This window comes from Xenia sp. Carnegie-2017, unplaced genomic scaffold, assembly GCF_021976095.1.
Source record: "Xenia sp. Carnegie-2017 unplaced genomic scaffold, XeniaSp_v1 HiC_scaffold_24, whole genome shotgun sequence".
Lineage (NCBI taxonomy): Eukaryota > Metazoa > Cnidaria > Anthozoa > Malacalcyonacea > Xeniidae > Xenia > Xenia sp. Carnegie-2017.
The window spans coordinates 650450-675759 of record NW_025813487.1 but is presented as its reverse complement, the minus strand read 5'-3'; the positions used below and the strand labels follow the sequence as shown (position 1 = coordinate 675759).

The following is a 25310-nucleotide window of genomic DNA, read 5'->3' as shown; positions in this document are numbered from 1 at the left end:
ATAGAAATAAAAATGCACCAATAAGAACCTCATGCAGAGTACATAATAACATTGAGATTAGTCAAATTCCAAACGACTACTGCTAAATCTTATAAAGTTTCACAAGTTTTATTTCAGGAATAGAGAATCACTTATCTAAGACAGGATTTGAATGCTAATGATTAAGACACGATTTTCGAAATTGTGAACGGATTCTTTCCTTCAATATTCCAAAATTCCTTACATGTATATTCTTGCATAAGTCAGTTCATATTATTAAAATCTTTGTTATTGAATAAACCATTGTAAATTATGAATACATGTCAAACATCAACTGCACGCAATTATAATTACCTATGATCAATAAAGACACTGTAGATACGACAGTAAAGGATGCAATAAAAGTAAACCTTAAAACTGTCAAACAAACATGATTAAAAGTATAATTTTAAAAGCTCACTGTGTTGCATGAATCAACTTTTCACAAAATTAGATTCTTTCTTTGTGTAAATACATTCTTCTTGTGTTCAACATTTGCTTGTTTTATAAATGTTCTTACTTTTAAAATGAATGGTTTGCTCAATACAATTAACAACATTTTGTTAGACACACAGAGATTAGTCGAAAGTGGCGTCGGCAAAGAAGGGAGGTGATGCATGATTGGACATGCGATCCTCCCTACATAAATATTTACAGATTCCATTTTTTCCATAGAGAAGTATGCTATTTCACCTCTTCCATACCTTTGAACAGGTTTTGCTTTCCTTTACCATGCAGCTATTGTCAATAGTTAGAAAGTTGGTATATCAATTTAGATATGATTTCTCATGCATGTTTAGTCATACTTTATCGGGATGCCGCTTTAGCTAATTTGTTATGTCGGTAGTGTAATTCTAAAATATCGCTTAATTTTTCTAAAATTACTTCCGTTTTAGAAGTAAGACGAGGGTCTCCTTGGTGAGACAGCAACGGACACGGGTTCGAATCCCGTTGAGTCACCTGATTTTTTCAGGTTCCTGAGACGATTGCTTAAATTGTCCAGCTAAGTGCGACGATCATATCTCATTTAATTTCAAACACCGCACTGCATAAAATATTCATATGACATTCATTTCACGAGAAAACATGAGCCCAACAATATTGACCTGCTCACCACTGTGTGACTTCATAGCTCAGTGGTCAGAGCACTGCACCGGCACCGCAGAGGTCATGGGTTCGAATCCCGTTGAGTCACCTGATTTTTTCAGGTCCTGAGACGATTGCTTAAATTGTACAGCTAAGTGCGAAGATCATATCTCATTTACTTTCAAACACCGCACTGCATAAAACATTCATATGACATTCATTTCACGAGAAAACATGAGCCCAACAATATTGACCTGCTCACCACTGTGTGACTTCATAGCTCAGTGGTCAGAGCACTGCACCGGCACCGCAGAGGTCATGGGTTCGAATCCCGTTGAGTCACCTGATTTTTTCAGGTCCTGAGACGATTGCTTAAATTGTACAGCTAAGTGCGAAGATCATATCTCATTTACAAACACCCTATGATGGTAAGCCATGTGAAGTCGTGGAAAGAAAAGGTTCAATGGTAACAGCGAAGAAAGATAGAATGTTGCTTACTCGTAATTCGTCATTTTTCAAGAAGATAGAAAATGGGAAAAGTCTAGAAGAACCAATTGAGGAAAGTATAAAGGAAAAAGAACGGCGGTATCCTTTGCGTACAAGAAAAGCCCCTTTTCGATATGGACAAGTTGGAAGTTAATATAGAGATAGCTATAAAAGAAACAATTAATATTTTCATATACGAACTTATAGCTACAAAATACAAAAAAATATATTTAATTAGTTTGGGGAGAGGTGTAGTATAGTTATTATGTAAGTCATTAGTATTTCGTACGTCATACTACGTATATTATAATTAAGTAAAGATCTGTATAAAAGTAACATGACTAAGCAATAAAAGGGGGAAATCTCACAATATTACAACAAGTATGCTATTTCACCTCCCCCATACCTTTGGACAGGTTTTTCTTTCCTTTACAATGCAGCTTATTGTCAATAGTTAGAAAGTTGGTATATCAAATTAGATGTGACTTCTCCTGCATATTTCGTCATACTTTATCGAGATACTGCATTAGCTAATTTGTTATTTCGGTAATATAAAGGCTGAAACACACTGGGCAGTCGCTTCAGTCGCGCGTCCAAAGCGAATTGATGCGCACGCGTCAGTCGCTTGAACGCCAGAAACACACATGCAGCAACCATCGCGACTTTTACCGTGGCGTCTATTGAACATGGCGGAGATTTCTGTTTGTTACACACACAGACATAACTTAAACTTTTTATTTTGGCCTTTATTATAGCTACTAATATATGAATATTTACTCAGTACAAACTACTATGTGGAGAAAAGAGAACAAGCCAGTTAAAACACGCCAATATGATCACAGCACATTACGCGTATATCGTGGATAATCTTATTCTGTGCATTTAGGTTGTGCATTAGGGTTCCAGTTTGTAGCTCCTATTGTCCCTATTTGATAAGTCATACAAAAACTGAAAGATTCAAGTGTGAATTCACTATATATTGCCTTCGTTTTCCAAGGCATAATCTATAAATTTCGTATGATGCTTATGACAGGAAATATGATACGCATTTAGGAAGTTAAAATGTATCTATTGGCCAATCAGTGTAAAGCGACTGAAGCGACCAAAGTCAAAAGTTCAACATGTTGAACTTTCAAAGCGACTAGCTGACGCGACTACGCCACTACCTTAGTAACCACGCAAAGCGGTAGTTTTAGACGCGCGACTAAAGTGACTGCCTAGTGTGTTTCAGCCTTAATTCTAAAATATCGCTTAATTTTTCTAAAATTACTTCCGTTATAGAAGTAAGACAAAATTGTGAACAAAATTACGCTTGCTTTGGTCTTTACATGTCACATACTCAACAAACGGACAAGAGATTTAATATAAACACTGCGACCATATACAAATCTGTTAAAAATGTTGATCATAGTTCATGACTTACTGTAACATTAATTTTTTATCCATATGAGTTTTGTTACATAAACACATTTAAATAACGAACGAAGATAAAAGAGTGAGTCAGGATCTACTTCAACAAACAGTATTATGAAACATTAATGACATCTATGTCGTGGTATAGGGAATATACAGTAGGTCCACTTCGTGTGCAACTGGCTGCTGTATATTTAATTAGATTACTGGCTGCCTTTAGGCATTTCATCATTCCAATTGGTCAAAAAAAGCCATTGACTGGCTGCCATTATGGTAATCACATGTGTAATAAGATATGTGTGGCAGGAAAAATTTCAATAGAGTGGCTCTACTGTATGTTCTTCTATAGTGTGTCTATGTAGAAAATCTCAGTTATATAACTACGGTGGCCCATAAGGGACACAATACTTCCATGCAAAATAATATGTTTTTCATTGAACATTTAATATTTCCACGCAAAATACAATGTTTTCCATGGAACATTTAATATTTCCGTGCAAAATACAATGTTTTCCATGGAACATTGTTGCTTCGCCGTACAATATTGCTTGTTTTCCGTGCAACGTTCAAACTTGTGCGCGCGCATATTAAGATCTAGAAATGGATCAAAAACATTGTGATCGAAACCATCGAAACCATCGAATCGAAGAATCGAACCGAATCGAACCAATATGGCAGCTTGTAAACATTGCTTAGTAGAGTTTCCTTGTCAAGTTCACATTACGTTTTGTCCTTCATGTGGAATTACACAAACGGGTAAGATATTTCTTAAATACTAAATTCTGTTTATTATTCACATGTGGCCTTAAATGCGATATAATTTTGTTAACAACAGAGAATGAACGAGAAATTATTGAAAATTATTTTCATGCTGGATATAAATACGACCTCATTGTTTGTTTGCTGATGAAGAAACATGGTATTGAAATGACTGTTCGTACTCTCAAAAGACGTTTGAAATCATATCATTTGTCTCGTCGAAATGAAAACATATCTGAGGACAATGTGACAACCCTTCTCAGGCAAGAAATGCAAGCTGCTGGAGGTTCATTAGCCGGTTATCGGAAGATGTGGCACATTCTTCGAATTAAACATTATGTGCACGTTCCCCGGAAACTTGTTGCGACAATTCTAAGACAACTTGACCCAGAGGCAAGTATTAGAAGAAGAAGGAAAAGGCTTCAAAGGCGTCAGTATATTTCTCAAGGTCCCAATCAATGCTGGCATATTGATGGTATGTTTTTTCATGTAAAATTTGTTTATACATTTACTTCAGTGACAAAATTTAGCATATGAATTATAATTGACTACCAACAGGATATGATAAATTGAAGCCATTTGGTTTTCCTATCCATGGTGCTGTTGATGGCTTCAGCCGGAAGGTTTTATGGTTGGAAGTGGTAAAGTCAAACAATGCTCCTGAATCAGTTGCACAGCTCTACTTGGATGCTGTCAGAAGATACAGAGGTTGTCCACTTCAAATAAGATCTGATTGTGGTACTGAAAATGGTTTGATTGCTGCTGCTCAATGCTATTTTCGAGCCAATGATAGTTGGCCAATGGAAGGAGAACAAGCTCATACATTCGGGACATCTACCCATAATCAGAGAATTGAAAACTGGTGGTCACATCTTGAAAAGTCATGCACAAGTTGGTGGATCCAGTTTTTTAAAGACTTTGTTCAGCAAAGGCAGCTGAACTTGTGTGATGACAATGTTAAACAATGTTTATGGTTTGCCTTTAATGGAGTTGTTCAAAGTTCTCTTGATGAAGTGCAATTATATTGGAATACACATCATATAAGACCGTCAAGACATGAAACTCTCTCTGGAGTACCTGATATATTGTTTTCCATCCCAGAGCAATATGGAGGCTTTGATTGTCTAGTCCAAGTCCCTTATGAGAAGCTGCAGGAAGTTGAAATGAGAATTGCACAGCAAGAAACTGAAAATGGGAAAATATTCCAAGACTATTTTAATTACTTAGTGGACATTCAACAACTAGAGTTTCCAGAAGACTATAATGATGCTACAAATATTTTTGATAATTTGATGAGTTATGTGTAGTTAATATGCAGTACTTAAGAAGTTTTCAAAAAGTATTATTTTGACAACAGAGCAATATCATATGTACATTGAAGGACTTTGTTTTCAAGTTCATATAAAACCAAATCCCGAATACTCCAGTAAGGCATTGTCCATCGCTAAGTCAAAATCATTAGTATTACACTGGTCAACAGCAAATTTGGTGTTTCAGTTTTGTAAACTGATTTTGGACAATTTTGATGTGCTGAATCCAAAAATAACACTGTTTTTGCTGGATCAGGTCGACATTTTAAGCTATCGTTAATTTTCTATTTTTTAACTTTTAAACACCCGAGAAAGGTACAACAGAAGTATTAACCATTTACCGTTTGAAGTTCTATTACCTGAACATATTTAATTTTTTTAGGACTAGCAATACAAAGAAGAAAGCATTTGAATAAACAATTTTTGATTGAATTTTAATTAGGGAGTCTAAGTTTGATCGTGACTAAAACACCACACGAGTACATACGAGTACATACGAGTGACATACGAGTACATACAAGTACATACGACTGACATACGAGTACATACGAGTGACATACGAGTACATACGAGCCATACAAAGTGATGATTATTTCATGTTATTAAAAGCAGACGAAAAGTCGCGGAAGGTAAGTCTTACGTATTGGTTAGGTATCCATCTGTCGAGATGTTCTGTGATGAAATGTAGATTGTAAATTTTTTATCTGTGTTTTCAAAGTCAAATTATTTCATTACTGCGCGATTAAAACTGTTCGCAGGACATAGATATAATTGTGCCGAATTTTTTTATACAGACTTTAAATTTCATGGAGACAACGTACACAAATTTCATTTTTATTATATTCAGGTATACAATGGCGACTCGAAGAATGTGTGTAAATAAGCCAGATGTTTTTTGCTATGTTTGTGGTGAATACACATTTGCACCAAATCGCAATACTGTCACCACCTTTATCAAGCGCGTTTACTATGCATATTTTGGCATGAAGCTCGGCGATCAAGAGAAAAGTTGGGCACCTCACATGGTTTGCAAAAGATGCACAGAGCATCTACGTCAATGGAGCAAAGGCACTCGAAAGTCCATGAACTTTGGCATCCCCATGATTTGGCGAGAGCCTTCAAATCATACAACCGATTGCTACTTTTGTGCTATCAATGTCATGGGAATTAACAAAAAAAATCGCACAACACTGGAGTATCCCAATCTACCGTCAGCTATGCGCCCTACTCCTCATAGTGAAGAAATTCCCGTACCTGTATTTGAAGATACAAGTATTGAAGAAAACAGTAGTAGCCAGGATGAAACTCAAAGCATTGCCACTACCGATGATGCATCCTTTCCCGATGACAATGATGAGCAGCCAAAACTGTTTTCCCAAAACGAACTAAACGATCTTGTTCGCGATTTAAATTTGCCAAAAGACTCTGCCGAACTTCTTGCATCTCGTTTAAAGGACAAGAACATGCTAAATGGTAAAGTTAAGGTAAGTTTCTTCCGTACCAGGCACCAGGAGTTTTTAAGATATTTTGCTCAAGAAAAAGAATTAGTCTATTGCAATGACATAGTAGAGCTACTGAAACATCTCGGAGTACCTGAATATAAATCAGAGGAGTGGCGACTTATTATTGACAGGAGCAAAAGGTCTTTGAAATGTGTGATGTTACACAATGGAAATCAATTTGCATCTGTGCCATTGGCACATTCGACAACATTAAAAGAACAGCATGAAGCAATTAAGTACGTCCTAGAAAAATTTCTTATGACCAACATAAATGGCTGATTTGCGTTGACTTAAAAATGGTCAACTTCTTGCTTGGTCAACAGTCTGGATTTACCAAATACCCATGCTTTTTATGCCTCTGGGATAGTAGAGATCGTACTCATCATTACGTGAAAAAAGAATGGCCAGTACGTGAAGAGCTTGAAATTTGTAGAGCAAAAAATGTGATAAACAAGCCTCTAGTTGACAGGGGACGCATTTTATTTCCTCCACTGCACATAAAGCTCGGTTTGATGAAGCAATTCACAAAAGCTTTGGATAAAGATGGACGGTGTTTTCAGTTTCTGTGTAAAACCTTCCCCAATTTGTCAACTGAAAAATTAAAAGCTGGTATTTTTGATGGTCCTCAAATTAGGCAGCTTATCAAAAACTCTCCCGCGTTTGAGGAGACCATGAATCCTGTGGAGCAACAAGCGTGGAATTGCTTTGTTCAGGTCGTGATGAATTTCCTAGGCAACACAAAAGCAGAGAACTATAAAGATCTAGTAGCCAACATGTTAGTGGCCTTTAGGAACCTTGGCTGCAATATGAGCATAAAAATGCACTACTTGTACTCGCACATGGACCGCTTTCCCGAAAATCTTGGCTCTTTAAGCGATGAGCAAGGAGAGCGCTTTCACCAGGACTTAAGAGAAATGGAATCACGCTACCAGGGAAGGTGGGACATGGTGATGATGGCGGACTACTGTTGGAATGTAAAAAGAGATGTGGAAGCACCAAAACATTCGCGACAATCAAAAAAACAAAAATTTAGACCGTAATAATGCAAACATTAAGTTTTCATTTTTAGTTACATGTACTGTACATGAAGTGTACATATTCTTTGTTAGATTGCAATTTTATGATAAAAACTGACATTTTGTTTTGAAACATCTTGAAAACATGTAAATCTTGAAAACATTGTTTTAAAAAAATATAACTAAAGTCGCATAATTTTAAATTCAAATTTGCAAAAAAATTTGACCTCCTAGAGCAAAATGAATGTTATTTCTAGATTTAGCATAGCAAAAATATAGTAAATCAGTCAAAAAATATCAGACACCTTTTAAAAAGTTTTTTTTTGTTGACCAGTGTTATCAAAGTGAATTGGAAAGCAGATACTTGGGTCACATGTAGCAGCAGTTTTACGGCATTTACAATTCGCAGGGCAGCCATGCTTAAATTTGACAGTGATGTGCTTTTCTGCTCCCAGTGGTGTTACAGAGTGGCTTCCAGTGATGAATCTGTACAGCGTTTTTAATGATGTGCTAGTGTCTATAAAGGAAATGTGTTTAAGATAGTCAAAAGCCATTAAAGTAGGTACAATTGCATTTATCTCTCATTCAACTTTTGTGTCCAATTCTTGAATATAGTCACAAAAAAATTTGTGGACATTTATTTCCAATTGCTTTTTGTTGCTTCCTTCCGGGCTAAATTCTACAGTCATATTTTCAAGAACAATGTCTGCAGTCAAGCAAAAATTAGCAACACCATCCAGTGTAAGCATTGATGCCATTATCTCCCGGTGATGTTGAATTTGCTGCAGAACCCCAAAAAGTGTAAGTCCAGTTTTTAATTGGTCCATCATTGCCAGCATATGGCCAATTCCTGCAATTACAATCGACCTACAACAAAAGATATTGATGTGTCAAAAAAGATGAACAATGTAGATTGAACTGTATGTATGAAAACATGACTATGGTTTTATACCGAATAATGTTGTCTCGTGAGGCCAATTTCTCCTTGGAGGGAACACCCCTGTAACCGATTGATTGCAGAATGTTCATCATGTCATCTGAGCAAAGCAATGTTCTCAGCTCCTCATCACTCTCACATTTAACTAACTGAATGCAATTAAGAATGCTATGGTAATAAGTAGAACAAATGAGAGTTAATTTTTTCTATTCTTTAAGCACAGCTTTGAGATATTTTAAAGTGAAATTTGCTTGCTTTTCTCAATGAGTGCATATTTTTTACCTAATCAATTTCATCTTTGAAATTAGCATCATGAACCAACTCCAACCAGTTGTTGGCCTGTATGCTATTTACCCCTTCAGCCACATAATTAAATACATTCTTTGCCAAGAAGCATGGGGCTGGTCCTCCCTGTGCCAGAGAGGATGATATTAACTCACCAGCAACCATGAAGTCTTCATTTGCTAGTGCTCGTGCACTAAACAGTGGATAACAATTTGCATCAAACAAAGTTGACTTAATGTGTTGTAGGACATCTGTCAATACAATGAAACAGAGTTAGCATTAAACAAGGTATAAAAACAAATATTCAAATTACTACATATTAGTTTCTTTGCACAGTTGTACAGTATGAATTGAAAAAAATCTTCACTGATTTTCTCACCTGTGAAAAACTCCCTCCTTGGGCCACCACCATCAATAGAAGGTTCACCAGCAAAACAAATTTTAAGATTTCCTCCTTCAGCAAACCATTTTCGTTTCCGTGCATCCACATAATCTGCAAAAGATAATTGCCTACGAATAGTAACTCTGTTGGTCGACAATCTGTTAACATTGTCCTGAATTAGATGAATCACTTCTTGCATAGTGGCAACAGTTGGCTGTCCAATTTCCTCTTCAGCAATAAGTGTGTTTTCCAGGTTATTTTGATCGTCATCTGATAACTTGCCAATTGGGTCTATCCACCTTTCTGCACACATGTCTGCATGAGCCTCTATGTCTGCACATGAATAGTATCCAAGACATGTAGGGCATTGATGTTGCAATAGATATTTTTCTATTCCATGCTTAGACAATTGTCCTTGTGACATACTACAAACTTGAGACGATGAGGTAAATGAACTTTGAGAAGACAAAGAAGAGGATTGGAGGATTTTATTACTTGCATCTTCATTGAAATCCCCACAACCTGTTGTGGCCAATGACTTTGATGTTGAAGGTTGAGACTCATGATACTTCATCGAAATCTCTTCAAGTTCCTTGTCAGAACTTTCATCAGAAATGGAATTTTCAAAATCATCTTCTGTACATAGCCAGAAATACATTTTGGAGTATGGCAGCAACAAATCTTCTTTATATTTTGAAAGCACAAATGGTATGTTGGTCTGGGGTAAATACCTCACAATTGACATGTCATTATACAAAAGAACATATTTGTTATACTTGTTAAATTGTTTATGATGTCTTGAATGTTTATCAATTGCTTTTTCAAGAAGAGCATTTCCATCAACATCTTCATCAACTGCAATTGTTATTGTCCTTGACTTCACCCTTACCAATACACCATCTCCATATTTGTCTTTCACAATGCCAACCTGCACCTTCACCTCTTTTGACAACTTTGCTTTTTTTCCACCAGGTTTTGGCTTAAATTTTGATGATCTGTCTTCCTCTTTCTTCTTACGAAACTCTTCAAATGAAAGGGGCTTTACTACAATGGTCTTGCTTGGAGGTTTTGAGCCTATATCTGTGTTTAAAAACAGTTTGAAATATATTGTTTAAGAAAATAATACAACAGCCAAAAATATGAGAAAACATATGAGAAGAATAGGGATAGATAAGAAGATTTTAAATAAATAAAAAGTAGAATGAACAACTTCCATTTTACAATTGAACGAACGTTCGTGCACTTGTATTTTATAAACTATAGGATTGTGTACTTACCGACATCTGATAATGCACAAAATCCACAGTTGTGGCAAAATTTGGCTTTATCCAAAAGCTTTGTTCCACAACTTTGGCAGAACATTTTGCTATAAAAATTCCACTTTCGGACTCGTGTTTTATGAGATTCAAAGATTAGATTTACCAAATAGATTTCCTCGAAACTTCAAGTAACTGCATTATATTCAATTCATGCGCGCGCACAAGTTTGAACGTTGCACGGAAAACAAGCAATATTGTACGGCGAAGCAACAATGTTCCATGGAAAACATAGTATTTTGCACGGAAATATTAAATGTTCCATGGAAAACATTGTATTTTGCACGGAAATATTAAATGTTCCATGGAAAACATAGTATTTTGCGTGGAAATATTAAATGTTCAATGAAAAACATTATATTTTGCATGGAAGTATTGTGTCCCTTATGGGCCACCGTATATAACTGAGTATACATCATTGACTAAAAACAATTGTTATAGAAATAAAAATACATAAAAAGTACCGCATACAGGGTGCATGATAACATTGAGTTAAGTCAAATTCCAAAGGACTCGTGCTAAATGTAATAAAGTTTCAAAAGTTTTTACTCAGGAGTTGAGGAATAATTATCTAAGACAGGATTGGAATGTCAATGCCTTAAGACACGATTTTCGAAAATGCAAATGTTTTTTTCATTTCATAATCAAAATTTCATACAACTAGATTTTTGCATAAGTTATATCATATTATAAAGAACCTTTGTTATTTAATAAACCATTGCAAATTATGAATAATTTTCAAACTCCAACTACACGGAATTATAATTACTTATGATAAAAGAACACTGCAGACACAAGAGTAAAGAATGTAATGAAAATAAGATAATGCTTATCTCAGATGTGTAGAAACGATGAGAAACACATTGTAGTTGAGTCTCAGTAGGCAAATTTAAAAGATTAGTGGTACCAATAAGGGACAAACCACCCACAGAGCGCATTTAAGATTTCAAAAAATGAATGCTTAAAGTGAGTTAAATCACAGTATAGGAATATACAGTATGGAGGGTGATCTCCCCCAAAAATTAATAGATATATTTTCAATTACTAATGGGCATTTTGTCCTTTGCAATGTGCATTTTGTCTTAATCATATTCCATTCTGCAATTTCATAATTGGATTTTGTCTTGTACAATTTCTGTTAAAACTCATTTTGTTGTTGAACATTCCATTATGATGAAGTAACATTATTCGTGACTCGCAAAACATCAAATTTTACTCAATCACATTAAAATTTATTTATAATTTATCTTCTTGATGTGATAATAATGAAAACACAATAAACCAATTGTTTTATCTACAAGTCTACAACCTAAAACATGGCAGACAAGTTATACTTTGTAAGTCTCCTTCGCAACTCTATTTTGGGTTGTATTGTTGACCTCGAAGGAAGTCCAGATCGGGATTTTTGCGTTTTTCGTATTGATTCTCTTCACCATACTACGTTGCGATTTGCTGAAGTATTCAAGCTTGAAGAAGCTGTTCTGCAGTTAATCTCAAACGCAAAAGAACTTTTAAAAGTCGATGTTCATCATGATATTAATCCATCAATGAAATATTTACTACAACTATGATGACCTTGAGACGGATGACCTTGATGACCTTAAAAGGATATTGTTCCGTTCATCTTAAACGTCAGTTAAACACAAGTATACCCATATAAGTTCCTAAACATGATGTGCAGTCAATTTTGCGAGAAATTGACGAAGAAGGAACCTAGGGAGAAAAGGGTCATCGACTTAAAAGAAGAACTTGCTATAATCCGTCCTAACTAGAACGTGATAGATACCAGTAACGGATCTAGTGATGCATTTGGCACATTACATAGAATTCTTCTCATGTAATCGCGTAGGTTATTTTGATAGCATACTATAACGTCCCTGGCTGAAACTTAGCCCGGGCTGAAATTCCTTTATGTAATCGGTCCTTTACTTAGCTAAAACTTTTGCCAGCCATTTTATTGTTTTTTGTTACAATAACTTGAAGTGTTTTATTCGAAGATTTGTGCTAAGATTGTTTAAATAATGTAGACTTACAATACAGTAATAACTAGGGGAATTAAAGCACATATATCAGCGAATGGGGAACAAAGTAAAAGGTTAAAAATGAATCAAACACGAAACTTCCTTTACATAAAAACAAATGTGCTGCTTTACAGCTTCCCTTTTCACTATCTGTTCGCATGTCTGCATTTTTCATTTAGTAACCGCCATGGTAAACAATTCAACCTATTAGTGTCCATTACTTGCGCGAGCAATAATTACGAAACGACACTTAATTGAGAAAACATCTGACCCCAAGAGAGTCACAACACGATGCTAAACACATTATGCGTGTCCGCCTAAAAGTTTGTTACTCTCGAGTTCTTTAACGCAGACAGCATAGAGTAGTTATATTATGATGCATTTCACTACATATGGCCCTTAGAGGGTTAAGTACAAGTTTCGGTTAATATAAAATATATAACACTAACAGGGACCTGTTATGATTCACATCACTGCAGTTTTTCTCTAGAAATCCCATGTCTGAAAATAGTGACATTTATAACGGTACAAATCTTATCCTGTGAGAATAGACGAACTTAGTAGCTATCATAAGAGCAGCAAGAATCACTTTGGCAATATCGCCAGTATATTTTTGAGCGCTTTGTTAGTCATTTTATCAGACATTAGAAACCAAACAATTAAAAAAATTTGTTCTCTACTTATATATCGCAAAATTCGTGTAAATCAGACGTACCTGTGTCGAGAGGAGTGAAGAACTTGTTCAAATCAGAAATTTGTCAATATACCGTAAAACGTCTTGAGAAAAGTGATGCTGTATGTTTCAATGTAATTGCTTTTAGAATTTGTGAAGCTCCTTATCATAGCAGACGTAGAGTCGCAGCCAAACCCTGCAGGTTGCTAAGATAGAAGGAATGTTGATGAAATTGAACGAATCTTATTGGTTGGCAAATAATTAGTTATGCTACTAGCAACTGTTGTTACCAAGCAAGAAAAATTTTTAATTAAAAACAGTGGATTTCAGTAAATGGACAGCTGTTTTTACATTTGTAGTTCACCCATTTGATCTAAACTCTCCGAAATTATGTCCTCTCATTTGTATTTAGCATTTCTTTGACATATAGAATCAGCATATCTTATAAATCTTAAATGGTCTGCAAGTGAAGAATGTTAAGTCACGATAAACTTTTACATAGATAAATTATTCGTAATGACAGGAGCACTACATGCGGTCCTTTCCACAAGAACTAGCTAATGCAAGCCTGAAAATTCAGCTAGCAATCTTATATTCTATAATAAGAAATTACGTCAAAATGGTTTCCATCTTAGTTTTCAGTGTGTTCTCCTCGAAACACTTCTTATTCATTTCACTTTAATATAATAGTGGAAGAAATAAATCAAGTTCGTATTCTTTTCTTCCCCGAATGACAACTGACAACTTTAATTTGCATTATATAAAATAAAAACAATAAAACGCCTGCGTTGATTGGTTGATAGCTGAGCATCATGAATTAAATCCATCAAAGAGTATTTGCTAATGAATCATGAATACATGTTAGAGAAAATATTAAAACCTTCGCTTTGAATTTATCTTTATTACATTATTGTTATTTTATAAAAGAAATGTAAAGATGTTTTTGCTCTGATCTGCTTTCGAGTACTCCTAAGGTCTCCTCGGTTTTCATATTTCCACAATAAACATCTTTTATTTCTTAATTGAACATATGCAAATCTTGCAAAGTACACCGAACGAAAACATTTATTTCCTCCTTAGAAACGTACGTCAATTCAAAACCTCCACAGCAGCAAACGTGACTATGGCACTTAATAAGTTGCCCCAAAATGAAATTTTTCTAATTGAATCGTGTTTTTATTGAATAGTGAACACAAAAGGTCTGTCCATAAGCTAAGAGAGGACGAAAAAGTTAGTGTGGCTCAAACCTGGGCCATTTTTATCGAATACAAACATTAAATATGTTGGTCCTAGCTGCTCCAACTCTTAAGACATAAGTGACTTGAATATGGAGCCTAAGAGTTTGGACAACTATATATATGATAAAATGGTCGAAAGAGACATATAAAACTAATTGGAACCAAAAAGTTAAAAATAAGCATAATCCGTAAAAGGGCATCTAGGCCGTGATCTGTGCCTCAAAAATATGCTTTAAAAATGAGTTTCGTTGGACACCTCAAGGAAGGTCGCAAAATTTTCAAAATAGATAGAAAGTCACTTGCTGTTTGATATTCTTTTTATTGTCACTTCTAAAAAGCTGCAGTTTTTTAGTATTTCGCGGTTGAATTTCAAAATTCCTCGCTCCTTCAATTTTGAATGTCGCCATTTTTTTTGTGCGGAACTCTTTGATCTAACTGCCGTTGTCATGGTGAGGCAAATTTATTTACGGGCGCCATCTTGAAAGGTGGCAAAAAGGCGAGATTCTTAATAAAGTCCAAGTAAAATGTAAGTTTTAAATGAAGAATTCTGTTGAAAATTTTGGAAGCAAACCTAAACTGTCACCTTTGCACTTATGTATCAACATTGGAGAAGCCTGTTTTAGACCTAAATCTTGTCAGTGTTAAGAACTCATGGTTAAATCGTGCGCAACTTCACTTTTCGAAGGATAGCAACGCATCTTTCCACAAGTTTTTCCTTAAACACTAAAGCTTGGTAAGAAATTGATCATTACCACTAAAGAATTTTTTGTTAATAAGCTTTTAAATAGGCACATCATTATGCAAAGGCCTAAGATAAATGTAAAAATTGTAGAACAAACATTTAGCAGCTTACAGCTATGTTACAGGTTCCATAAAGTACATGCTTTTGTGATTAACCTGCTTTAAGTGATGCAAGATCAAAAATAAAGTTTTAAAAGTATTGCTATCAGGCTATTAGACTCACTAAACACAAAAATTACTTTGATTCAATGTTTTGACCACTTCTTCTACAAGGTCACTCCACATAGGATAAGTGAAGTCCATTCTTTACTTTGGAAGAGTAGAATTCTGAAATTTCTCTTTTTAAATATAGAAGGACAACATTTTTTTGGTTTTGTAGAACCTACACTAAGCATTAAAGTGCTTGCTCACTTACTTCTACCAGAGGATCTTGTCTCTATTACATACTGATGTCCCAAAACAATCTTTAATGGCTGTTTCCATGCATTGATTATATAAAGAATGACTTCAAAAATAATTCAGATATTCTTTATTTTAAATCAACATTATAAACTTTTATCAAAGGACACAGAGTAAATTAGGAAATTAGTATGTATAGATCAGAATCATAACTACATTTCTTGTTGAGAAATATATATACAGGATCACTTTTTCAATCAATGTGCCAGAACTCTTTCACTCTCCTTTTCATGGTATGACAAAGACAACTTTTATCTATGAAAGTCCTTGCTAATCAAATTTACAATAAAACAAGTTTCAACCCAAGCAAAAAACCCCAGCTTTCTGGCTTCGGAAATGGCTCACTGAAAAATATTCTTTCTTGAACTGTAAAACATGATCTTGAGCATAAAGCCTTAACTGAAGATTAACAATCATCACAACCTATGAAAGAGATTGTTGAAAAATACAAAAGTTCACCACTTCTGACATATTGTAAACAAATAGTAGCTAAGTTTGTTCTAAGAATCATATAATGTTGAGTTCTAGCTTGGTGTTTTGAGATTTTATGCTTCTTAACTGAGATTTTTAACTTCTTTTTGCAAAATACCTCTCAGTTGTATACAGAATGCAATAATGCATGAGTCAATTCCAAGCGTTACCATCCCCGGATACCCCTGGGCATTTGCCCTGGAGACCTTTCTCGGGGGTCGGGAATTTGCTCGTAAAAGAGATGCTCGGGAGCCGGGTATTTACTCCGGCAATAATACCCCCGGGGATTTGATACCATTTAAGTACGCGAGTCGCGACTATTGATTTCTATTAATCGCAACATTAAGTACCGATTCCCATCTTCTGGTATCCAGACGGACCATCGTGTAGTTTTTTCCTTACCCAGTTTCTGATGTAAAGAGACCTTGGGGAGGGGAGGATTGCGAAACATGCACGGGAGTTTGCTATGGGCATTATGTCACCGATGTGTCAGAGCTGCTAAATATATATGCAGTTGGCAAAGCTATAAGGAGCCCGCCGCCGTCTGAAATACTGGCAGACTTTCACAAGAATCACAGTGGTGGATGTGTAGAGGATACTGACATAAGCATGCTTGCCAAGAAATGTTTGCTGTCAACCAAGGATGTTAAATTGAGGTTTCAATACTTGACGCAAATTTCTGTGAACAGGAAAAGAGGTGCTGGAAAAGCAAAAGCAACAACAGAAAAGCGGAGCAAGGGAAAGTAACTCAGGAACGAATTTCTTTTACTACATTTATTTTTTATAGGATCTCTCATATATCTTGTTTAATAAAGTATTAAAAAGTGTTCCTACTTTTCGTAATTTAAAATTAATTGGTCCCGGAGCGGGGCATTTGCCATTGACAGCTTGCCCGGGGGCTGAGTATTTGCCTTCTTGCCTTTCCCCGGCAGCGGGGAAATTGAAATATTAAAACGAAAAAAATCAAATGCCCGGCCATATTCCCGGGGGGGATGGTAACTCTTGGAATTGACTCATGCATAAGAATGACTTTAGCAATATTTGCACTAACTCTTGATTAGCAATGGAAGTTTATGGAACTTACATTTTTGTACCAAGCCGCGCTTTGGCCTTTCTGTTTACAACCACAAATGGATATTACTCCTCCGGATGAAAATGGGTGGCAAACGAGTGACGGGAAACTGCAAGTCTGAAATCGTATGGATGACCATTCCCCTAGCGCCGAATTCCCTACTTGATAACGCTCATTGTCGTTGTAAGACTGGCTGCAACGTGGCTGTAACTCCCAACGTTGTTCATGTAACAAAGCCGGAGTGAAGTACACAGATGTATGGTCGTGTACTGCATGCACGAATGTAGATCTTGATGACGACAATGATGTTGAGAAAGAGGAGTTTTTAGATGATGACATTGACGACGAATTCGAGACAGACCTTTAAAAAAAGCGCGCCTTGTCTTGCACAATACGATTATAACTTTCAAAATATTATCTTCGCAACAATTGCTAAAATCCAACCTAATGCACGAGTGAAATATGTATTTCTTTCAGACATTTTATTTATGTTGCCAGTATTATCGATTGAGTTCTATAATAACTGGAGCGGCTAACTTTACTGGGGCGAGGCAGTGAACTCCATATATATATATCTGGAATGATAACTACAATACATTTTATAGATATAAAATTGAAGCCAAAGTCCTAGTCTCTTGCGCGGTTTGTACGTCAGTTCCAGTCCTTCAAAGTCGAATATTCACGCGGTTTGTACGTCAGTTTCATTCCCCTGAGTGCCAAACATACACGGCCAATATAAATTTGAATACAAACTGCAAAAGCATAAACATATAAACAACATCACAACAAACAACACACTAGGCCAACTCTTCGCAAAAGGTTATTTTTTACAGCTAAAACTTTACTACAGTGAGTTCGTTGTAACTTACAACTTTTAACGAGGAAAAGCCAACTGAAAATTACACTTTATGCTAAAAAGGCAATACAATAAGAAAATATGACGAGAAAATATTCAAGCATAAATTTTTCTTTCGTCGGAAGGTAAATTTTCAAACGGTGTCAGACAGTGTTTGTCTTTTTTTGTCGTTTCAATGGATTTAAAGATCTGTTTTTCCGAATAAAAAAGAAACTTGAGTATCCAGGTTCATAAAAAATGTTGAGTCTATAACTCGCATTTTACTTTTTACAGGGCGATTGTATCTTTCATCGATTTTGATAGTGCTTGAAATACTAAATGGTTGTCATCTCGATATCAGTAATTGAATATCCTTAAAGACTTTGATATGTTTTAAAGGAGAACCGCAGCGTAAAAGCAGATCGGCTAAGTTCATCTCACCTTGCTTCTCGATTTATCACTTTGATTCACTTTCCGTGAACCTTTTCATTCCAAAAATTTCGTTATATTTACGCTCTGATCAAGATCTGAACTCTACCATTACCAAGGGACAAATGATTAAAAAAAATTAAAATGAACACGCGAGAGACTAGAGCCTGACGTGTGATGACGAATGATGACAACAAATATTTTTTTGGCTTCAATTTTTGGCTTCGGTTATCATTCCAGTTATTCAAATGTCGAGTTCACTGGGGCGAGGTCGCCAAAAAAATGGCGGCCAACGTACGTATTTCCGCTGAAATGATCGCTTTGCAGAAAAATAATATTCTCGACCTCCCGAATTTTTCAAAAACCAACACGATATCACAGAATATGGATATCGTTAGTTCCATATTCCGTGACGATTCTTTTTTAGCATTTCTTTTATAATGCCAACACTTCAATCGTTCAATTGTTGGATGTCGTAGTTTCCACAAAAAGGAACATATCCCTTCTCACAGGTGAGGTAGTTGTTTGTTTTGTTAGTCCGTCAACGATTGAAAAGCAATTATACATGCACTTGAAAAGCCATAAAATACATATTAAAGATCGTATTTTTTAAGACTGACTTGAACGCCAAATACACTGATGTTTTCCTGTTTTTGTTTATAAAATTCTGCATACTTTTCTGTCATTTTTTAATGCATGAAGTCGTAAATTTACCCATCTATTTGCAAAATAGTTTCCCTAAAGCAAAAAAGACCCTGCACACATTTTGCTCTGTGAGTAAGTATCAAAACGAAATGATCAGCCTCAAGAGTACCCATGATTTGGAGCAGAGCTTGTTATGTTCTATTTGCTGACAACATGCAGGGAAGACCAAGGAGTAAAGATGACTGGAAGATGTTATTGATCAGGCAGAGTCTTAAAAAAATGATAATGCTGTAAAGATAATTGATTTATTGTCTGCCCTATCCAGAGTTATTTAACTTGATCATGGTCAAATTCTATGGATGGAGACAATGGATTCACTAAGGATGACTTGAATGCTTTGAAGTTAAAGTTCATGAACCAAAGAAAGATGGCAAGGTTGTGTGTGTTTTGATGCTTAATGAATTGTCAATTCACAAAGATATAAAATGGGAAAGCCATAAAGTTTGTGTCTATGTAATCATTTGTACTGAGATTGATGACTTGATGCAGATATGAAGCATCAAACTGTATAAGCCATTGGGTTTTATATAACTTAATGTTTAAATCATGTCATATCTTTATCAAAATATTTTAGTTGAGTGTTGTATAAATGTTACTAATATCTAATGCACTACACTGAAGCATTAAAGACTCAGTGATGAAACTTTTAAAGTTACTGTACTGTATATTTCTTCATTATAACAGTTTTTGCTTTGAGAAACAGTTTGAGCTTATTTACCTAGTAAAGTACAGAATGGAGATTTATCATATGCATTATTGCTACTTTTTTAAAGAAAAGTTTTTCACTTTTCAAAGCTTTCCTACAAATTTTTTGCTTCTTATTTCTTTTCATGAGATTGATGATATATGGTTAATATAATCCAATAACTTTGTAATTTCTAAAAAGCTTTTAAGCTTCTAGCATAAAAGTACACTATAGGTATTTGATTGATTTGGTTATATTGCCTTGCTATGACATATCTACTTGCACTTCATCATTCTTGTATGAACAAAACACCAGATGTGGATACTCAGAGAACAAAATGCACTACCAACTGCTTATGATATTATTATTGAGGTAAAAACTGTGTTAATCATTCAAATTGTGTACTTATTTGCAAATATAGGAAAAACAAAACAAAGTGAAAAAGAAGGGTAGAAGTATTAAAACTACAAATGACTTATAAACACTATTGGAAGCATAAGTGTTTTGATGATTATTTGCATTTCGCCCAATTCATATATCAATACAACAAAATCAAAATGTGCTACAACTTTACAAGTATTTGATGCAGTTGCACTTCAGAACATCACAAAAAGGTTACTTAAAGTAATTTCTATACAATATTGTTTGTTTTCATTTACCAAACCTATGCAGACTTGAGTCTTTTTGAAATTTAATATGAAACTCAATTACAGAATATCCGTAAATATCCAGAGATTTAATATTTACTTTTTTAAAGAAACAAGTAAAAATCCAACAATTGTGGCGAAAAAAGCCTTTGCCCATTGCATCATGAAAAGAAGCAAAATAGAAATGATAACAAATAAGCAAACTTCTCTCTCGTGAACCGTGGAGATGAACTGTGATATACTTTTTTGTATAGACTAAAGAGTTTAATCGATCAAACAAGTTTGACGCTGGTAAAAAAACGACGCACATCTGCATTCATACATGTGTAGCCGACATATAGCTCATTCGATACTCGCGAGTCAAGTCATGTTACTCGAGGTCGCTACTGTAGGGTTTAAATACATAGGTAAGAAAGGATTACATAGGGTTTAGATGGGTGAGAAAGGGTTACACAGGGTTTAGATAGGTAAGAAAGCGTTGCACAGGGTTTAGATAGGTAAGAAAGGGTTACACAGGGTTTAGATAGGTGAGAAAGCGTTGCACACCATCACCATGACTCTTCTCCTTCTCCCTCAACAGTGTGCGAATTAACGGTGTGCAATGTGCATTTTGCACACCGTTTTAGCTAAAATGAAAACAATTGCACATCACTTTTTCAAACGATGTGCAAAAATCAGCGGTTTTAACGCAAAAAACTATCGTAAATCATATGAATTTGTTCACGTTTAAAAATATTAATTTAGCAATTAGCGCTATATAATAATTAACGTAATATCGATTTGATGATGGCTCTAAAGAAACACTTTTGTCAAAAAAATTGCACATCGTTTTTTATGAACTAATTCGCACACTGTTCCTCACCCTAACACATCCCTTACCTTAAGTATTATCAAAACCCTATTTATCCTAAGCCCACCCCACATTGTCCAAAACTGAAAGAAATTATGTCAAATTATGAAATCTCAATTGACATTAATAGCAGAATGTAAAATGCTATTTCTAGTTTGAAATTTATTCAAAATCCCCTCAAAATAAAAGAAAAGAGAAAATACATTCACTCAATGGTTTTTTAAAGATTAAAATAAACACAGTAAGATAATAATCACCTGACGTTATGAAATGTTCTGTTTTCATAATGATAACGTGGAGGAGGATTACCATGTTTGAAAGAACTTTGTAAAGAATCGTAATCATGTCGACAGTTTATCGCCAATTTCTCAAACCTTAAATAAAAGTAAAAATAACTACAAAATATCTCAAATATTTCGAAAGGTTCTACTTTGTTGTGATTGTAAGCTCCCCCTCATTCCATAAAAATCCCCCCCCCCCGAGGAAAAAAAGAAACTGATAGACAGAAACAAATCAAGATTTCACCTCTATATAAATCGGTTGGAAGGACTGGGTCCAGTTATGTCATGATTATGTGCACGCCCCAGGGTGGCAGCAATAACCTGAAAAAAATGAGCAACTAAAAACATTACTTTGGACTAATCCATGATGACAATACACAATTGACATTCACACACAGACAAATTTCCTGTACACACAATATATGATGACGTATGAACCTGACAACAAATATGGAAAACCTGACTTTTACTCCACTCTTTATTCTGGAGATGACTACCACTAAGAATTACAAAATATCAATTAACATCAACAACAATAATCCTTCTCATAACTGCACAAATCTGAATGATCTACATCTACAAACATGTAACAATACTCCCAGGTTTAAATCATTTACTTTATTACAACCAAACTATTATATATTAGTACAGACCAGTGGCTACTGATATGAATGCCATCTTTAAAATTTAAAATTTCACATGACAAATTAGAACAGATAAATAAACTATATATTTAGAGTTTGAATATCTGAGAATGCAGACAAGAAAATGTTTTCAAATGCACTTTATTATCAAATAATGCATTGATAATATGTACAGTAAAATACAGATTTGTGTTTGTATTCATGTCTTTTAGTATTTTCCAGTGATTTATCACTTATGACATAAGTTTAAAACTATGTCTACATCAATGGAATGGAATTTGAAACCATATCCATATCAAATTACTCTACTATTTGTATTGTATTAACGGAAAAAGAAATGTTATGCTACAAAGAATTTTATATAAAAAAATATTTTACTAACAAGTATACTTACCCTTCATCAATCAGCTTGCATTATTTTGATCAGAAAATAATACAAAATAGGCATCATGAAATTTTATATTTCTTGATTCTGGTACATTACAAAAATATGACAATATCAACTTCTTAAATACAGCTAAATATCCTACGGCCATTTAATACTTCCATTGTTACTACAAGACTATACATATGTGGAGGAAAGAAAATCATCAAAGAATGTTTTGGATCTTTCAAAATGTTACAACTGTCTGTTTAATAGTCCGTTCACACTTTATATGTTCTTTTGTGTTTATTATCTAAGGTGAACTATTTGTTTTTGTATTTATATGAATGGGGCAGTGAAGGTGTTCATATGCACAAAACAATTGGTTTTTAGCAAAATTTTGAATCTCACATGAAAAATTTAAAACAAAAATTCAACAAGGTAATTAAAGTAATATCAACTCAGTTATACTTTCAAAACTAGCGATAAACTATGGCTATGCAAAGAATTATTTAAAAGCTACTCTCGAAGAGTTCACATAAAATTTACACAAATAGTACGACCAAAATAAGGAAAATGAAAGAATTTTGCTACGAGTTATCAATGACAATGAATGAATGTCGATGAATGTTCGCATTATTTTGTCGAGCTATGAACTATAACAATATTCTCTGTTTAAGTTTTTATCAAGTAAATGGTGATGTCGGATGAATAGCTTTAGAACATTGAGTTTTGATGTCGTTAAACATTCACGGTGTACATTAAAAAAACACAATTGATTTTATTCAACTTTCTGATGATCAGTAAAAGACTCTCGATGAAAACAAAAGGTTTCCAAAGAAATAAATGATCATAAAGTTCCAAAATTTTCATAGTGTGACTAAACTTGAGAACTGACTACGCTACTTAACACAATCGCTTTTATAGAAAATTGATTGATGGTATTTCAAATATTAGTTGTTTATATAAATACCTTGGTAGAAGCGTTCAAACTTTGGAGGTACTTGTCTTCTTTGGCATAAGAGAAAACTTTAAGCAAAGTACAAATGATCCAGGCTGGAAAGTATGTCTTCTGCACACCGAAGATTTTTTTTAAAAATATTACTGCACACCAGGCATATTTGAGCGTGGCGAAATTCCGCCATATTTGTGGGCGTGGCAGGGTAATTCAATGATGCATGGGGTGCTGAGTATTCCTTAAATAACGCAGTAGTTAACTTTGTTTAAGCTCTTGCGTGTTTGTTGAATAGTTTGCAATGGCAACAAGCATTTACAATTACAGTGTACATTTACAGTGTACAGATAAAGTAAAAACTAAAAGATAAAATATCGCATTTAAAACTATAAATCCTTGAGTGAGTTCAACTCCGTCATAGTTCACCAAAATCATTTTCATTCAAAACATGTGGACATCGAGGAAGCTCATGCCTCACTCTATGCACAACTTTGCTCACTTCAAAATTTGAAGTTCTGTCTTCTTTAAAATATGGTAGCCGATGCTTTGGTAGCTTATAGTCTTCATCACCGTTTGTATAAATTTCTGCAATGGTTCTCATGGTACGAGGACATGAAACGGGATGGGGAACGCACCAATCTACTATAGATCTATGAACCAAAACCTCATTAGATTGGCCTCAAGTTTTCTTGTGAGAACCCATAAGACTATAAAAACCTTCTACTATAGCCTCACAACCACTTTTGGAAAGAGCTACGTCAAGGGCAATGCACATTTCTTGGCCAATTGACTTTATTATATCTTCATTTGTGTAAATGCTGGTGCACACAAATTCTTTGTTGATCCTTGCTTTCACTGCTTTCCCGAAGAAAATTTCAGAGTAAACCACAAATCTAGTGCAGGATCCTCAATGCATTTAAGGGAAATTAGCTTGTCCATTTCAAATTCTGTCACTGGTTGGTCCTTTTCATCGATGAACATATACGAACGACAGTTACCAAAACCTTCTCAGACCATTCTCATCACAGTTTCTTTAAATTGCTCCAAGACACTATAACTGCTTTGCGGCAACAGTTTCAGTAATGGTTCGTCGCTGCATGACATGAGGCAATTGGCAAACATACCTAAAACATGAAGATGTAGAAAAATTAGGTAAGAGAGTCATGTGATAAAGTTATTACACATAGTAAGGCCAAGATAAATATTCCCAAAATATACTTGAAAAAATCGGCAAACTCTCTTTTCCCACGAAGATCCCAAAGATGTCTTCCAGCCCTGCTGACTTTGATCCGCCCATTTACGTGAGACAAATGACAAAGAAGCTTTGTTAGTCCCTCAATGTCAAACACAGCTTCTAACTTAGTGATGTTGTCGATCTTAATGTTTTTGTAGCGAGATGCCTGACACATTGGATTATCTTCTGTGAGTTGATAAAGACCATCTAGGCAATGATTTGGTGATCGTGCCTCCCAAGTAATAGTCTTTCTCTTATGTTGTTTCCCTGTCTTGTCTGTAGACGGTCCTTCGACGAGTTGCTCAATCTCATTGACTACTAGCCATACTTCGTAGACTTGTATTCCTTGAAACGAACATTCTTCAACTTCTTCTTTTATCAATTCTTGCCAATGTTTTGCAAGTCTTGGCAACAGCTTTTCAGCTGGTTTTACAACATCTCCGTCCTTAACTCGCTTTAATTCTGTCCTGATATTCTCCAAGATATCAATGACTAT

At 35.0% G+C, this 25310-nt stretch overlaps 3 protein-coding genes and 3 long non-coding RNA genes across 17 annotated transcripts in view; 2 read left to right on the top strand and 4 right to left on the bottom strand.

Moving 5' to 3' along the window:
* The window catches only part of LOC124451417, a 115155-nt gene that overhangs the window by 21974 nt on the left and 67871 nt on the right, over positions 1 to 25310 (bottom strand). Inside the window, exon 1 of one of the 12 annotated variants that reach the window (XM_047002034.1) lies at positions 13247 to 13429. The exons of the other annotated variants lie outside the window; for them this stretch is intronic. The gene's annotated coding sequence lies outside the window, so the exon portion shown is untranslated. Of the gene's footprint in view, positions 1 to 13246; positions 13430 to 25310 lie in introns of those variants that run through there. 12 annotated transcript variants of the gene reach the window in all.
* On the top strand, positions 3675 to 5084 carry LOC124450359. The gene is made up of 3 exons (XM_047001015.1): positions 3675 to 3759; positions 3839 to 4237; positions 4321 to 5084. The coding sequence occupies exons 1-3, from the start codon at positions 3675 to 3677 to the stop codon at positions 5067 to 5069; spliced, it is 1233 nt and encodes a 410-aa protein (XP_046856971.1). The 3' UTR covers positions 5070 to 5084.
* LOC124451419 lies at positions 8072 to 8723 on the bottom strand. The gene is made up of 2 exons (XM_047002037.1): positions 8543 to 8723; positions 8072 to 8457 (listed from the first exon to the last, which is right to left on the bottom strand). Exons 1-2 carry the CDS (start codon positions 8620 to 8622, stop codon positions 8172 to 8174), a joined length of 366 nt encoding a protein of 121 aa, XP_046857993.1. The 5' UTR covers positions 8623 to 8723; the 3' UTR covers positions 8072 to 8171.
* Positions 15093 to 15843, top strand: LOC124451423. Its single transcript, XR_006950455.1, has 2 exons — positions 15093 to 15175; positions 15563 to 15843. It is a non-coding gene; the product is annotated as an uncharacterized LOC124451423 (long non-coding RNA).
* LOC124451421 lies at positions 15693 to 17457 on the bottom strand. The gene is made up of 2 exons (XR_006950453.1): positions 17198 to 17457; positions 15693 to 16065 (listed from the first exon to the last, which is right to left on the bottom strand). It is a non-coding gene; the product is annotated as an uncharacterized LOC124451421 (long non-coding RNA).
* On the bottom strand, positions 20920 to 23685 carry LOC124451420. The gene is made up of 4 exons (XR_006950452.1): positions 23599 to 23685; positions 21862 to 21938; positions 21594 to 21710; positions 20920 to 21112 (listed from the first exon to the last, which is right to left on the bottom strand). It is a non-coding gene; the product is annotated as an uncharacterized LOC124451420 (long non-coding RNA).